This window comes from Thermoascus crustaceus, assembly GCF_041956765.1.
Source record: "Thermoascus crustaceus strain CBS 181.67 unplaced genomic scaffold VTN00scaffold_10, whole genome shotgun sequence".
In the NCBI taxonomy this organism is placed as follows: domain Eukaryota; kingdom Fungi; phylum Ascomycota; class Eurotiomycetes; order Eurotiales; family Thermoascaceae; genus Thermoascus; species Thermoascus crustaceus.
Genome location: NW_027192536.1, coordinates 108,688 through 124,463, shown reverse-complemented (window position 1 = coordinate 124,463; position 15,776 = coordinate 108,688). Strand labels below are relative to the sequence as shown.

The following is a 15,776-nucleotide window of genomic DNA, read 5'->3' as shown; positions in this document are numbered from 1 at the left end:
CTCCTCTCTCTCTCTCTCTCTCTCCCTCTCTCTATACAAGCCTGTCTGCTTTACAGGCCGCGTAAGGAAAAAACATCGTGACTCGTGTCATGTTGAGTCCTGCACCCCCAGCCAAACCCGAACTCCAGAAAATAGTTCACCTGCTTTCCCCGTCTCCACCGACGTAACCATCCTACCAGAGAAGATCATTTTCCATAACTCCTAAAATGCTTGTCGAGGAGGACAAAAAATAAGAAAGAGAAAAGCACTGTCGAATTGAAAGAGGTGTTTGAACGGTTAGTGCCTTGTCAAATATCCATAGGAAGAGAGGAAGGTCCCCGCAAACTCCGGTTAGAATCTCAGCCGGCCAGCTCAACGTCGCCAACCCACATTCCATATCACATGTGCAATGTCCCTGGCAGTGTTGATAGTATCGACGACTTTGCCAAAGAGACCGGCATTGGAAGGCTCTCCCTCTTCATAGGGCATGAACATCCCCGAGGATGTCAAGTGGAGGCCTTGTCCCCTCTCTAGTTCTTCTTCGTCTTCAGGGTTGACAAACCACGGGCGGTTTTGACCGCGACCATAGTCGGACCGTTTCGGTTGCCAATTTAGGTCCAATTCGTCGTCGTCATCGTCGAGGAGGAAGTTCGCTTCTGGTTTCGGAGGTCGTAGTGTCTCCACCGAAGGTGTTGGGGACAACTTCGAGAATGATGGCCAGCTATCGTGTCGATCCACCGGGTTCGCAGGTGGCTCCGGAGTGTCCCCCCGGTACTTGAGTGTCGTCGAAGGCAATGGTGCAATGGTCTTGTTCTCTCCGTTGAGGCTACTGCGGGGCGTGTTTTTGTTGCTGATTGGAGCCCTCTGAGGAAATTGCTTCATCATCACAATCCCGTCGTCCGACAATTCGTCGTCCTCGAACGGATAGGACCAGTAGTCATCGTCATCTTTCGTTTCGACCGCAATGCACTGCACAACTTCATTGTTGAAATGGATATGGCGTCTCTCATTGGGCGAAGAAAGGCCGGAGGAAGTAGCACTTGTGGGAGTGGTGCCCATTGAACCGAACAACGAGTCAACTCCCTGCATGTCTGGTGTAGCCCTGTCAAAGGAGGGCCGACCGCGGGAATTCTCAGCTTCCTGTGCCTTGAGGATCGCCCCAGCATGCTTCAGGAGAGTGTGCTGTGATAGAGAACGCTGTAAAATGGTCTCCGACGCAGTTTTCTTCTTTAAAATAGACTTTTTCTCCAACAGCGAGCTCGGCGTAGAGAGGCGACTGGGCGTAGGTGACATGTTAGAGGTCGTTAAGCGCTTTTTATCTGTCTGCAACGGACCGTATAACCAGGTCACGTCACAGTCTTTCAGCCTGCTGGTCATTAGCTATATGGAGCCATAAATAAATGTATCTTCAGCATTCCAGCTGCATCGAATGGATCTTACCAGTTCAACGTTTCGGGGGAAACTGTCCGCAGTTTGTATTTCGACTTTGCCCAGGTCCTCCAGGAAGCGTTTTCGAGCCTGACACCATTGCTATAGGCATTTCTCCGCGTCACGACATAGCGCCAGGACGCCCAGATATCCTCCTCCTTCCACTCATGGGAAAGATAGTCAACATGTCTCGACGGTTCCGTCTCTACTGAGCTGTCATCACTGGCGGCCCTGCAAATAGCTGGCAGGTCGGGATGTGAAGGACCTGCGGTTGATGTCTCAACAGAAGTCTCTGACAACGGTTTGGCAGATGCATCGCTGTTTCCGCCTTTTCCGCCATAGTCGTCAGCATCGTAAGAAGGGAGCACGATCTCGTCATCTTCCTGCTCGTCACTTGCGCTGAGAGACAGACTGCTGGCGGTGGAAGGAGTGCAGGACAGCCCGTTCGGATATGAATGCGCGAACTCGGGAGAGGACGGAATAGTCGAAGACGCAGAAGACGGTATGGAGTTGGAAAACCCCGCAGGTCTGTACTTGTACATAGGCGACGCTAGGAACGACGTACTTTGATCCCCCAAAAGACATGCCTCAGCGGTGGGGCGGTGCAACGGATCTGGGGAGAAGCGGGAGTCCCTTTCGCGGGGAGCGGGGAACACAGCCGTCATCTCAACGTCGGCATCTGGACCAGAGAACACCGTGTGGTAATTGCAGGAGGAATCCGGACACCAATGTTGTCAAGTTATAGCACAGAAATATTAGGGCGACGCTCTCCAGCGAATCAATTGAGCAAAGAGTCCGAGATATAGGTCCGCCAGGGTTGGGCGTGACAAGTACCTTAGGTAGGTAAGGTAGGTACTATCAAGAGAAGAGAAGGGCGATGAAGACCGGCAAAAAGTTGAAGACTGATTCGGGAAGAGTCGAGACCCAGGCACGAGACAACGCGGAAGTGGCGATCGTGGGGGAATTCGGTAGGCGGAAGGGAAAAGAGGATAAGAGCTAAATGGCCTGGAGTCTCAGTGTGATTGAATGGAAATAGTTCCTAGTGCGAACGGACTTCTTGCCTCGAGAGGGACGGTGCACTGATGGCGTAAAAATCTCGGTCCACCGGCGAGGAAACGCGACGGGGCAGGCGATTCCTGCGAGTTGATCAAGACCAAGTAGTATACATCATCCCAAACTCATGGTTCCATCAACGGCTGCTGGCGGTGTCCATCTGGTGTCACTGCGCCTATATATAGAAAGCTGGAAGGGGCAGGCTGGAACGATCTGATCAGATGGTGGATGGTCTTGAGCAGGATGAGGTTTGGTGTTTCGCCACGGGAAGGGAAGAAAGGGGCGGAGTGAAGCAGATCAGCCGGGAAGGGGAGGAAGAAGGGAGGAGGGGGCTCATAAAGCTGTTCTCCTTGCTCCGCTCCTTTTGATGCTCTCTCTGCTACGCCAACTTTTCCGGCCCCAGGCTCGCTATACCGAGAAGCCGGCCCCCCAGATTTGACGTCGAGCCAATGCCGTTGCATCCGGCCGGCCGTTTTGTCGCTCGTACCGGCGCGTCGTTCTAGATTTCTGACGCTTCCGGGATGCCACGGCCCCCGCGGATCGAGGCCCTGTGCACTTTACAGACCAACGCAACATCTGCTTATCGGAGTAGACGAGCACCGCATGGCTGCAGAGGACTTTGCGCCGGCCAGCATTGGCCCTGGTCTATTCCAAAACCCACGATGCAGTCCTGTCAAGATTCACTGGGGGTTAAAATGTGGCTAATGGAGATACCTGGCACAGGCAGGATTTGTCGCGATGCAGTCAACCTCGGAAGAGCACGCCATCATCATTCAAGATTCCATAGGCCATAAAGAATCCGAACACATTTCTTCCAGAAGCATGAGTGGCAGAGAGTGTGATTGTTTCTTTGCCGTGTGGTTGGCATACAGGCCAACCCATTGAACGCCAATGACATCGGACCAACGTGCGAATGTTTGGATGCAAGATCCTGTGTGAGGAATCTGGATATTCGATTACCTCCGGGACGACTATATTTGCACCCGTCCACTCAAATAAAGCATGATTGTGAAACGGTCGTAAGTTCAGCGCGCCAGCACAGTCGAATGAGCAACCTGCCCAAGGCTATTGCTTGAATATTATTCCATACCTGCCACTCACTTTACTACAATGGATTTTGTGTGCAGAATTTCTTTGCGAAAATCGACAATCTGCGCGCAGCCTGCACATAGCCTGGTCCGTGGATCACTGTTAAGGCGACGCTTCGTTTCTACTTACTGCCCCGTACCCTAGGGTTATAGCATGCCCTTAACACACAGTAGGCGTGAAAACGAGGGACTAGCAGGTTTTTCTATTTTATTTACTGCATTAGTTTTAGCAGCTCCAACGCTACTCCGCTCCCATGGGGTTTTGAGATTATTCTCCGCTTTGCCATTGACTTTCCGGTACCCGAAGCCAATCCAGCTTGTTGCGGTGAACCCAGGTAGGGACAGACAAAACGGATTGCTTCCTGTAACTGTCAGTTGCCACAGGGTACGGTGGTGCAGGTGGACGGGCGAGGCCTGTGCGAAGCCTGACAGGCAGAGCACTATTCCAGGGTCTCTCGATGTTTTGGGTTGCTGGACTACGTAGTAACAGAAAATCCCCGACGTCGACAGACACCATCATCCTTGGTCTGACGCGCAAGGCGATCAATGCAGAGCATGCAGGACGGAGTACTCCGTACAACGTCGCCTGCCTCTACATCGCGGGTCCAACGGGGAAGCGCCGGTGCATAACAACAGGATGCTGTCCATGACACTGTAGCGGGACTCCAGGTGTTGTCGCCAGCAGCTTTGCTCGGGGTGTGGGGATGCAGTACCTTGGCGCTTCCTCATACCCATAGTGCCAACGATTTTGCCATTTAGGTAGGGGGTGCTGTACATACAGGGAGCACAGGAATAGAGCACGACAGCGTATGGATTTTGATATAATTCCTGTCTATCCTCGACTAGCACCTGCAGCTAGCTGCTCTTTAGACTTCCGGGACTCGAGAGCCGGCCGCGCGCCGTCTGTGCGCCTGCAGTGGAACGCTCGCCGTTGACATCGACGCCGGCCAGCAGATTGGCCGCGAGATAATGACGAGGAGATCTGGGCCGCCCTTCTCGCTTGGTCTGTTGTCGGTCCAGTTCGAGAGCAGCCACCATGTTATGCAGTTGGAGCCTGCTCGAGCTCAGATATATCCTTCTCGGTCAGGGCAGATCTGCGAGATAAGGATGCACCTCTTATCTGCGACAGAGCAATGCCCCTCTTCTGCAACAGAAATATGGGACATTGAGATCTGAGGCTCTGGCTGTCTTCCATCTTAATCCATACGAGAAAGCCGGAGTCTATCACGCGGAGTGAAAAGACTGAGCCTGAGGTATACGGCCTGACCACCGCTCTGGTAGTTCTTCCGTATCTGCCCAAGGCCCCCCCATCCGAACGCACAGGCAGAAAGCAAATTTAAGGGTCAACCCTATCTCCGCATGTCCTTCCGGATACTAAGAACAGAAGAGATGCACTGTTCTCTCCTCCTTTCTACCCCTTGATTGGCGCGGAACCAATGTCCTTTGTCTGTCTTGGGATATGTTGTGGAATACCATCTATCTCCTCGGATATTATAATAGACGCTTCTGCACCATGCACGAATGTATATTAACCAGGCACTGGCAGGTACCAATGTACTTTATAGAAATAGTAAGAGGGGACAGGTACCTAGCCACACCACATCCAAAGCAAAGTTGATCTTACTATATTGCGACATATTCTTTCCGCCATGGTCCCTGCTTCTGTAGGCACGCGGTTATCGACCAAGCATCACTGTTTCCGCAGATACGGCTGCTGAAGACGTTTCAGAGTGCTGTACTCTGCTGACAGAAAGAAAGGATATTGTGGAATACAAGAATCCGAGCAGGCAGATGACGAGATTAGGGAGAGCCCAGGTGCTTTCATGTATCATTTGGCTGCAGCTGACGTTTGCAGGCATGTATGTATATGACAACAGACCGGTCTTGTTTGACAAGACACACATGAGCTGCACATGTAGCTAAGAGAGAACAACCAAGCTTGATTGGTTAGGTAGCAGCTAGATCCCATATCTTGGTTCTTAATCCTACTACTATAAGACTAAGGGGTACCTAGGCGTTCAACGGCCCCGTAAACGGAACGGCAAGCCGTTCAGAACTCCACATTCATAGGCTAGGCTTATCAGGTCTTCCCCGGATAAATCGATCCTTCATGGACGCTACATTAGCCGCCGCCCATCTAGTTTGGAAGGACAGCATGGAGTATATGAACCTTGGAAGTCTAATGGAGACTAGACTAGGGGGTTAGCACGCGAGTTATGCAGAGGTACTCGTAAATTTACATTATTAGGTAGATACGTACATGCACGTAAGCAAGCAAGCAAGCGACCAGGTGATCTTCGACTTGAAACCACCTAGGCAGGTAGCTAGTGTAGTTATAGTACGTGGTATTCAGGGAGTTAGTATGGATATCGCTCCGTACTATATACCTTATTAGGTAGGTACCGGTCAATTCACTACATAGGGTATGTACAGTATACCTACCTAACCCTAGTATATCGCTATGGAATATACATAAATAGCCCAGACCTGATAAGCACTTCCTGCGCATGCAAGCAAAGTCTCGGGACTAGATTATCCCGATAAATTGAACGGGTATCGGGTCGACTGTTTCTGACTATCCGTCGGGAATATCCCGGGATTGCAAGCAATCGAACAAGGAACTGCACCACAATGAAAGGCATTAGCGGAAGCAGTTCGCCGTGTTTCAGACACAATTCTAATGACTCCACTGAGAAATCTGTTTGAGAACCCATTTGGGGTGAATCCACCAGCATCACATTGGTCAGTTAGGATCAAAGGCTGTTTGTTTCATCTCTCCAAGCTGGAATATAAACATCTCCCATGTACTACACTCTGAAGCTTGATTCTGCTCAGATCTGTTCCCGTCCCGAAATTATCCTGCAAGTCATTGTCGAACTATCTGCTGGCCGTGGACATCAAACCAAACGGATGATTTAATGCAGCAAGCTCCCTTGGTTATGACAATGGAGCTGTGTAACCCCACCAGGGACTACTCCAAGGACCTTGATAGATAGCCAACGTCACAGTGGAACGGCAATATTCGCAATATTCCGAAACTGGAGAGCATATCTAGGCTTGTTCATACCGTATCGGAGTTGAGCGAGGATGGTCCGAAGCCAGTCCTGAAGGAGAAATCCCCCGCCCCCAGAAAACGCCCAGGATAAGATGATCACCGAGCTACTCCGCTTGAAGAATCTGGCGCGATTGGATTTTTGATTTTCTCACCATTCCGATTCCGCTTTCATTGCTATGATCCACCCAGGGTATCTCCTGACTTGCGGTGAAGGGGGGCGCACTCCCGTTTATGAACAGACTGGATCCCAACCTTTATAAAGAGTGCTTCTAGGTCATCAAAACCTTGCACTATTAGAGAGGATTAAAAGCCACGTTCATGGTATGTGATGGAAGAAAACTGTCTCTCTGAAAACAGCAAACTTTCCCCCTGCAGTCGTTCAAGAAGAAGTCGAGTATATTTAGGCTCAATGCTAAAATGTCCGGCGAAGATAACGGTGAAATTTATGTCCTTTCCGGAGCACTTTTGCTGATTCATCCGACCGGGAGAAGTTTGAGATACCGTGTTTCTCTTGCTAATTTGATCTTCCAGGTTTACATCAAATCACGCATTGGAAAACAGAAGTCTGAGATCCCGTTCAGACAAATAGGATGCCAGAGTTCTCCGGCCAGTCAAATCTTCCAGAAGCTGGGAATTTATTTCCAAGGGCAATAAGATACAGAGTCAAAGGACAGAAAATAACCTGTCCGGGAAGACATTTGGCGACGGATCCCTGAGAAGAGAATCGGAACTCATCTGACAGGACTCTAATGAACATGACCCATGGCATCTCAACATCACTTACAGCAAAGGAAACAGGAGAATTTCTAGATTTCTAGGTTTGGAACACGCAAAGGCTCCCTGTTGAGAAAAGGCAGCGAGCGAAAACAGCCGCATACTGAATTTGGCAAGATCTTATGTACAGTACAAATATATTGAGAACGCACCAGTTGCTTATCCATACCGCCTTACAGGATGGTAAATCATCACCCCAAAGATGAGACGCTTGATAATGATGCCCTATTATTTCATTCTTGGTTGTGGTTGGTCGACCCTTCTGCATTACAGTTGCAACAAGCCACAGAGTTTCGATAGATATATCCTATGAACCCGAGGTTTTCTGGTATCTCACTAAAAATTACCATTTTCTTTCATTATTCTACAAGGGTTCCTCGTAAAAAGAATGCATTGAAGATATAACATTGTGAAGGGTTTTCCTCGAAGCGCGAAGGAGGACAGAACACCGATGTGCATACTCAGCCTAATTAGTAATCTCTAGCGGGAAGTAAGCAATGAAAGTTTTCAATAATTCCGGAATGTGGTCATAGAACTGATGAGAGGGCAGGATTGACTCAATATAGGTTGTCCTTGGCGGAGGCTAAACGCATGTCTCTTGGAATCGGTGATATTGACGTACAGTACACAGCATTATTGGGTGAAAGCCAGAACAATCAGTCTTAACCAATAGCTATCCATGGGTGGATTTGTTCACTCTCCAGTGAAACACTCTAGATACCATGTAAGTAGATACCCATATCGTACGGTACTGTAGTAGAGATTTCTGGCCTCTGGGTGCTTCAGTCTTCATGTCTAAGTTTCTTGTGGCAATTTCGAAAGAGAGGGAAAGGGGAAGATACAGCATAGTCGTTGAAAACCCTTCTGAGACTGCCACGTCGTTGGAGCAGCTGTCAAAAATGCCCCTGGAGGCCCATGATGTTTTTCCTGATATGGTTAGCGGCAATCTGCGGAGGCCGCGGTACCGGAGGTACTATGATCCCGACCCCGCGTCGTGATGCGCAGCTTCGAGACCAGAGTTTGCCCGCCGATATCAACATCACGTACATCGGCCGCCGCGAAAACAATAACAACGGAATATTCAGGGCCTGAAGATGGCGGAAGTAGCGGATGGGCCCCCCGCGGAGCCCCAAGCAAGGCGCGTCGTCTACTGTGGAGGTGAGTCGAACCCCCGCCCGCACCGTCCTCAAGGTGCCCCTCTTTAGCAAGAGGACCACGGGCTAACTCCAGTCGTCCAGTTTGTTCTCTACCCCCGGAGGTATGAAAAGCCCGTTCATGCACCCCACATTTGTCCAGACGGAGGTCTACCTCCAGCAGCTATGCAGCAACTGCTGGGGCAGGCCAGACGTGTCTCATTGCGGAGATCCGGTTATTGACTTGATGCTGAAATTCTAGTACTGCGAGTTTGGCGGGACTGTCAAGAAGTGCGAGGAATGGCTAAAGAATAACCATCCTGACATGCATCAGCGGTTATACTCTGAGGGTACGAGCCGTCACTTCCATGGGTTCTTTTCCGGCACTGCGGAAGGATAGCCACTGACAACCATCTCCTATCAATGCAGAAGCTCTGAACGCCAGCCTCTCCACCCTCTCCGTAACCGCCCGTGAGCGCGCGGCCAAGGACGCTGCCAAAAAGGAGGCCAAGGCGGCCCTGGCGGAGACGCGTGATGCGGAGCGCAAGGCTGCTTCCAAGGTCCAGATCAAGCGGGTCGAACGCAACAAGCGCAAGTTCGTCACTGTGGTCACCGGCCTCGAGGTGCACGGGTTGGACAACAAGAAGATTGCCAAGGATCTAGGGAAGAAGTTCGCGACTGGTTCGTCTGTCACCAAGTCACCAGCGGGGGCTGAGGAGATCACGGTGCAGGGCGATGTGAGTGAAGATCTCTATGACTGGTTGGTGGAAGTCCATGGGAAGGAGATTCCGGAGGAAAACATCGAGTTGGTGGAGGACAAGAAAAAGAAGGGAGGTAGCTGATCGTTTTGAAGCTGCGGGCGGTTTCTGCTGAATTGCAACATGACGGAGTTACGGGTCTGGACGGGCGAGCGGACATAGAAGATATCACGTTCATTGCATGTTGGGTATCATGACACGAATGTAGCCAGTATGTGCAGAAGATACCGAGGGTAAAACCTAGGCAGGCGGTGCTTAGACGGCAGTACCAACCAGGATCAGGATCCTGGAACTGGGTCGTCACAATTCATCAAACTTCCGCAGAGCATCTGTATGCTTCGACCATGCATTCTCAGTCTCTTTGGTGGTAGCTGGAGTGGATGCCGAACAGGTCGACTCGCGGCTTCCATACAGATTTGCCAACTCGAGAGGCGGAGGGGACAAGTCGATGCGGGCTCCTTCATTCCCCTTTCCAAGTGACAGCTCGTCGTGGTCTGAAGTATGCATTCCAGCCTCCAAGAACTGGTTGGTGGACACCGTTATGCTTGTTGTCGCGTTAGATGGCGGCGACGGTGTTTCAGATGGCCAGTTCTGGATGACAATAGCGAGGACCAGGATCACCATGGCGGTCCCCATGACCGTCCAGAGAATACGAAGCCATCTGCTAATCCGGGCCTGCCATTCCCTCTCCCTTCTCTCCCAGCCGTCGATCTCGCCCTTGACGGCTTCCAGCCGATCCCCGAGAGCCTCGACCCTCTCCCGCCCCGCTCTCATGCGCCGTTCCAGGGCGTCGATCTTCTGTATCTGGGGTAAGAATCCCTTGAAGTCCTCGAGCTGCTTGCGGGCTTCCTGATCAAGGGTGGCGGTCTCCCGCTGGAAGTCGCTGCATAGTAACGCCGTGGAGTCTGACAGCTCCTGGAAGGAGTCAATGGTCACATGGAGGGCGGAGAGCTTCTCCAGGAGGCAGTAGTAGGTGTAGTCGAGGCGGCGGGTGATGTCCGTAGCCAAGGTGCCTATGGATGACAGGGCGGACCGCAGGGAACTATGTCAAGTCAGCATATAGCCGTTCCAGAGAGATCAATATCTGCTTCCGATAAGGCAGCAGATAGATAAATAGATAGATAGATATAGGACGATGTCACAGCACGTACGCTTCACCCAGTTGTCTCCGTTCCCTCTCACGCTCCAGATCCTCCATTGTTCGGATCTCCCTCCGCTTGACCAGGCCCAGCGCGCTGTCATCGATCAGACTGCCCTTCCTGCTCCCCGTCCCCGGGCCACTAGTCGACCCGGATCCCAGGCGCGAACGGGTCGTACTGCGCGTCATGGTTGGCCGCAGCAGACCATCGTTCGCGTCGCGGTCCTTGTCCTTGCCGGCGGAGGAGCGCGTCGGGAAAAGGCTCCTGGCGCCGCTGGAGGCAGCGATCTGGTTCATGGTCCGGGGCAGACGGCTGTCGCGGGACTTGCTGTGCTTGTGCATGTGCCGGGACTTGGACTTGTCGCGGTCGAGGTCGCTGGTGTCGATGAACAGACGGCGGGGCCGGTGGTGATGGTGGGGACGGTGCCGGTGCCGCTCCTCGGCGTCGTCCTCCTTCTCGTCGCCGTCGTCGCGCTGTCTGTCATGTCCGTGGTGATGAGAGGTCTTGTTGTTGCTGCTGCTGCTGCTGGAAACGGGGGCGGCGGGATTGTCCGGGCTGGAGAGCTGGTCGAGACTCTGGTTCCGCGCGGTTGCGGAGCCGGCCACAGACGCATCCATGGAGGAGCAGGATGAAGCGCAGAAGATGCCCGGTCTGTCTGTATCCGGATATGTCTATTGTCTATGTCTATATGGACGCATACAGCATATGCATGGTGACGCCCCCCCCCGACACGTACTTCGGGGACTGCTGGTGTCTGCCAAGAATATGACAGGGCCAGATGCTGGCCGAGGCAGCAACACCGCATGGACAGACCTACGCCAACACAGCTCACACCACTCTCTACTCATACTGTCTGAAACATCCTGGGTATTCTCTCGTGGATAGAAGCTAGGTACCTAGGTATATACATGCGCAGAACAACCCTGTCCGACCCGGTGGAACCCCGTGAACGCCTGGATTGAACCCATGGCATGATGCCGTAGAACAGGAACGTGGATAGGAAAAAAGGAAAGAGAAAGAGAAAAAGAAAAGATGGATGTGCACGACACAGCCATCGCTTCAGGAATTGAGCAGCTTGTTGCGCTTCTCCTTGCGCTTCAGGCGCTCGACGCGCTTGCGGTGCATCTTCTCTGCCATCTTCTCGTAGCGGATCTTTTCCTCCTTCGCGGCTCTGCGTTCCTTGATCTTCTGGATGCGGGCCTGGAGAGGGTCAGCAGGTGGCATCGCAAAAGAAAAGAAAGCATCGCATACCTGTCGCTCGGCCTCCTTCTCCTCTTTCATCTCCCGCTCGCGCTCCTTGATGGCGGCCATGTTCTTGCGCTCCTCGAGACGCTTCTGGTACGAGGTCAGGCCGGCACCGGGCCGGAACGGCTTCTTAGGGGCATGCCAGTTCTTGCCTGTGTCTCATGGTCAGCGGCTGTCGCGGGAGGGGAAGAAAAGCCGTAACGTACCGTTTTTCCTCATGCCCACGACGGGGGCCGAGGTGGAGGAGCTGGTGGCAGACGCGGCCGGCGTGGAATTCGACATGGTCGGCACGCAGAAAAGAGGAAAAAGGATCTTCAGGCGCTCGTGGGGGGTATGGTCCTTTTTCTCTCGTGTTTTTTCCGGTCACTTGCCCTTCTTGGCGGCGCCGGCGCAGACGCGGGTGATTATCTTAGACCGATCAGATAAGCGGATCTCGGCGAAAGTGGAGGCCGGCTTTTTTCGCCCAACGCAACGAGATCCATCACTTCGTCTCTTCCATCTCTAGACTCTCGCAGTCTTCACACTAGAGCTCTCCACTTCCCACGCGACCCGTCGGGCCCGTTCTCGTCTCCATGGGCTGAGCCTGTCTCAGCTCCCCCCCTTGCGACATCGGTCTGCGCTGCCCGTGACGCTCATAAATCCCTCGTGCCGCCGCCCAGCCCCGCGCTCAGCCCTCCCACAAACACCCCTCACTTTCTCGCTGAGACCGTACGATGCTCCGTCGATAGCGCTCGTTCCTCTCTCTCTCTGCCTCTCTCCGTGTTCGAGTCCTAACCCCGCGCTTCACACGACTCTTGATGGCGGCTGCAGAACATGCCCTAGCTATTAAAGATGACGTGCCCGTCGAGCTCCCGTCTCTACCCCCGAACCAGGGCATGGAGGCCGTCAAGGATGTAGTCTTTGGATCGGTACGATTTCCCGGCCATTGGACTTCCATCTGTCGTTGCTGACCCTCCCCCCAGGCCGCGGGCATCGCGGGCAAGTTCATCGAGTACCCGTTCGACACCGTCAAGGTGCGGCTCCAGTCGCAGCCCGACCACCTGCCCCTCCGGTACAGCGGTCCCCTGGACTGTTTCCGCCAGTCGTTTCAGGCTGAGGGCATTCGCGGTCTCTACCGTGGCATCAGCGCCCCCCTGGCTGGTGCAGCCATCGAGAACAGCAGCCTGTTCTTCAGCTACCGCGTCACCCAGGAGGCGCTGCAGGCCACCCTGTACACGCCGAATGAGCCATTGCCGCTCTCGGCCCTGCTGGTCTGCGGCGCCACGTCCGGCGCCTTCACCTCGCTGCTGCTCACCCCCATTGAGCTCATCAAGTGCAAGATGCAGGTCCCGCTCTCAGCCGCCAATCCCACCCCGCCCGGTCCGCTGACCCTGGTCGCCTCGGTCTTCCGTCACCATGGCCTTCTGGGCTTCTGGCGCGGCCAACTGGGCACTCTGATCCGCGAGACTGGCGGCGGAGCCGCCTGGTTTGGCAGCTACGAGGGCGTATCGACGCTGTGCCGCAAATACAAACCGCCGGCGGGTGCCGCGTCGGGTTCGTCGGAGCTGCCCCCTCTCCCGCTGTACCAGCAGATGATGGCGGGCGCTGCGGCGGGCATTAGCTACAACTTCATCTTCTACCCGGCCGACACGATCAAGTCGCGCATGCAGACGGAGGATGTATCGCGCTCCCCCGGTGATGGTGCACGGCGGACGTTCTGGAGCGTGGGGAGGGCCCTGTGGCAGCAGCATGGCCTGAAGGGGATGTACCGGGGGTGCGGCATCACCGTCGGACGCTCTGCGCCCAGTTCGGCCTTTATCTTCTCCATCTACGAGGGGCTTCGACATTACCTGGGATAGATATTTTATTTTTCCGAGCACATATATGTTTGCTCTTTCTCTCTTTTTACCTTTCCTGGTTACTTTCTTTTGTTGGGGATATTCTTTTTCTCTTTCTTTCTTTCTACTCCAGCATCGTTGCAAGAAGAAGGAAAAGTATATATATATATTCGATGCTAGGTAGCTAGGGTTGGAGTGATGATGCTTGCGACGGCAACCAAAAAGGCGTTTGGGCGCAGCTGCTAGAGAAAAGCGAGCGGCGACTCGCAGAGTGTGGATAGATGAAAATACAGAATCGATTTCTGAGCCTCACGCGGGCGTGTTTGGTGACGTACTTGGGTATCTTTTGTTCTGTGGAGTGTCGGAGCGACAGGGAAGCTTGATAGACATGCCATTCCGTATCAGTTGTAACCAACACACCACGTCGCGCCACGCAGACGAGGAAAAGAAACGATCTGGAGTGCCCCAGGCTCGGCCGGGCCGTCGTGTTTCTTTTCGCCCTCCGTTCTTCTCGGCCTTCTGAACCGCTCCACACCGACCTTCCTCTCCCACGCTCATCACCATGACCCCATCGCCCATCACGCCCGCCGAGCTGGAGATCCTCTCCACCAAGGCGACCGCCGCCAAGGCCACTGCGTACTGTGAGTAGGAGGTCATTTGCATTCCACGCATTCGATTTCAACCATCCCGCCCCGTAGGATTTCGTTCCTGACGGCCCGCAGGCCCCTACTCCAAGTTCCGCGTCGGCGCCTGCATCCTCACCGAGCAGGGAGAGTACATCACCGGCGCCAATGTCGAGAATGCCTCGTTTCCTGTCGGGACGTGTGCCGAGCGGGTAGCCTTTGGGACGGCTGTGGTATGTTTGTCTTCGTCTTTCTCTCATCTCGTCCTCGTACATATGCTATTTATAGGCATATTATGATGCATACAAGTATACGGAGTGCATACTGAGTGTTTACATATAGGTCTCCGGCCACAAGGACTTCAAAGCCCTCGCCGTCGCGACGGACATCAAGCCCCCCGCCTCGCCGTGCGGGATGTGTCGGCAGTTGTATGTGTCTATTATATTCCCCTCCATTTCCCAGGCCGCAGTTCTCTCTAGTTCCGACCAGTCAAATCGATCGAGTTACTACTACTACTACTTCTTTGCCTTTTTTCTACTTTACTGACTTGATACGCTCCGATACTGATGACATGGTAACAGCATACGTGAATTCACCACCCCTTCCTTTCCCGTGTACATGTACGACGTGGACGGGAACTATGTCGTTAAGACTATGGAAGAGGTTTGCATTTGTTACCTTTTCTATACATATATACAAGTATATATATGTGTGTGTGTATACATTAATACTGATGTGCGTCAGCTCCTGCCCGACTCTTTCGGACCCGACAACCTGCCCCCGTCTTCTTAGGCTGGTCTATCTAGTTTAGGTATAGGTTAGGTAGGTATGTACATACATACATACCACCATGCATGCCCAGAGGTAATGCCAAGGCAAGACGGGCATATGAAACCAGAGGCGAAATTGACTCGATTTGCCGGACTGAGACGGGCGCGCGGAAGCTGCTGCGGAGCTGACTGACTGACTGATGACTGAGACGAGGGGCTCATGTAAAGGTGAATGCCTCTCCCTCCTTTTCTTCCTGTTGTGTCTACGTAGGGTGCGGCGTGAATATGTGTGAATATGTGAGTGTGTGTGTGAGTGTGTGTGTGAGTGTGTGTGTGAGTGTGTGTGTGAGTGTGTGTGTGAGTGTGTGTGTGTCTTTGAAGTAAGTGATAGAACGGTAGAGGTAGAAGGGGATGAAGATGAATGAGAGAAGGTGAGAAGAAGGGCGCCTGGAATGTTGATTGATTGGGTTATGATATACAGTTGGTTAGGTAATACCATGCCAATTGTTTTTATCCCCCTTTTATTTGACAGGTATATATATTATTATAATTATAAATACCTAACACTAAACTAGTTTTATATTGATGGCCGGACACCCGGATACCCTTTGTTATTACATGTTTGTTACTTTTATTTTATTTTTCCCGCTATCTCCTGATCTTGAAAGGGAATCAATCAGTTAATTGCAGCAGATAAGTAGATACCTATATACCTAGCTACCTACATGATTCTGTAATATAAAATCCAGGGGTACTGCTGCTGCTGCTCATCAAATCATGGGCGGATTTATTTGGTTTCTGTTGACATCGAACTTGTGAACGTTTGAATCTGGGGGAAAATATATGGATATAGATATGTGTATGCTAAGCATGAGGAGAAGGGAGGGAAGAGAAGATGCTATATATAAGATAGA

At 52.6% G+C, this 15,776-nt stretch overlaps 7 protein-coding genes across 7 annotated transcripts; 3 read left to right on the top strand and 4 right to left on the bottom strand.

Annotated features, from left to right (window-relative positions):
* Positions 1–351: 351 nt before the first annotated feature.
* VTN00DRAFT_2453 (uncharacterized protein) lies at positions 352–2,072 on the bottom strand (the record flags this gene model as incomplete). The annotated part of the gene is made up of 2 exons (XM_069428673.1): positions 352–1,345; positions 1,420–2,072. The coding sequence occupies 2 exons, from the start codon at positions 2,070–2,072 to the stop codon at positions 352–354; spliced, it is 1,647 nt and encodes a 548-aa protein (XP_069283505.1).
* A 2,331-nt stretch (positions 2,073–4,403) lies between these two features.
* VTN00DRAFT_2452 (uncharacterized protein) lies at positions 4,404–4,714 on the bottom strand (the record flags this gene model as incomplete). The annotated part of the gene is made up of 2 exons (XM_069428672.1): positions 4,404–4,602; positions 4,662–4,714. The coding sequence occupies 2 exons, from the start codon at positions 4,712–4,714 to the stop codon at positions 4,404–4,406; spliced, it is 252 nt and encodes an 83-aa protein (XP_069283504.1).
* A 3,757-nt stretch (positions 4,715–8,471) lies between these two features.
* VTN00DRAFT_2451 (uncharacterized protein) lies at positions 8,472–9,352 on the top strand (the record flags this gene model as incomplete). The annotated part of the gene is made up of 4 exons (XM_069428671.1): positions 8,472–8,535; positions 8,616–8,635; positions 8,773–8,860; positions 8,940–9,352. 4 exons carry the CDS (start codon positions 8,472–8,474, stop codon positions 9,350–9,352), a joined length of 585 nt encoding a protein of 194 aa, XP_069283503.1.
* Positions 9,353–9,568: 216 nt separating this feature from the next.
* VTN00DRAFT_2450 (uncharacterized protein) lies at positions 9,569–11,024 on the bottom strand (the record flags this gene model as incomplete). Its single annotated transcript, XM_069428670.1, has 2 exons — positions 9,569–10,310; positions 10,420–11,024. 2 exons carry the CDS (start codon positions 11,022–11,024, stop codon positions 9,569–9,571), a joined length of 1,347 nt encoding a protein of 448 aa, XP_069283502.1.
* Positions 11,025–11,466: 442 nt separating this feature from the next.
* Positions 11,467–11,934, bottom strand: VTN00DRAFT_2449 (uncharacterized protein; the record flags this gene model as incomplete). The annotated part of the gene is made up of 3 exons (XM_069428668.1): positions 11,467–11,607; positions 11,659–11,804; positions 11,859–11,934. 3 exons carry the CDS (start codon positions 11,932–11,934, stop codon positions 11,467–11,469), a joined length of 363 nt encoding a protein of 120 aa, XP_069283501.1.
* A 515-nt stretch (positions 11,935–12,449) lies between these two features.
* On the top strand, positions 12,450–13,490 carry VTN00DRAFT_2448 (uncharacterized protein; the record flags this gene model as incomplete). Its single annotated transcript, XM_069428667.1, has 2 exons — positions 12,450–12,560; positions 12,615–13,490. 2 exons carry the CDS (start codon positions 12,450–12,452, stop codon positions 13,488–13,490), a joined length of 987 nt encoding a protein of 328 aa, XP_069283500.1.
* A 541-nt stretch (positions 13,491–14,031) lies between these two features.
* VTN00DRAFT_2447 (uncharacterized protein) lies at positions 14,032–14,884 on the top strand (the record flags this gene model as incomplete). Its single annotated transcript, XM_069428666.1, has 5 exons — positions 14,032–14,110; positions 14,192–14,325; positions 14,435–14,520; positions 14,674–14,755; positions 14,837–14,884. 5 exons carry the CDS (start codon positions 14,032–14,034, stop codon positions 14,882–14,884), a joined length of 429 nt encoding a protein of 142 aa, XP_069283499.1.
* Positions 14,885–15,776: the final 892 nt, after the last annotated feature.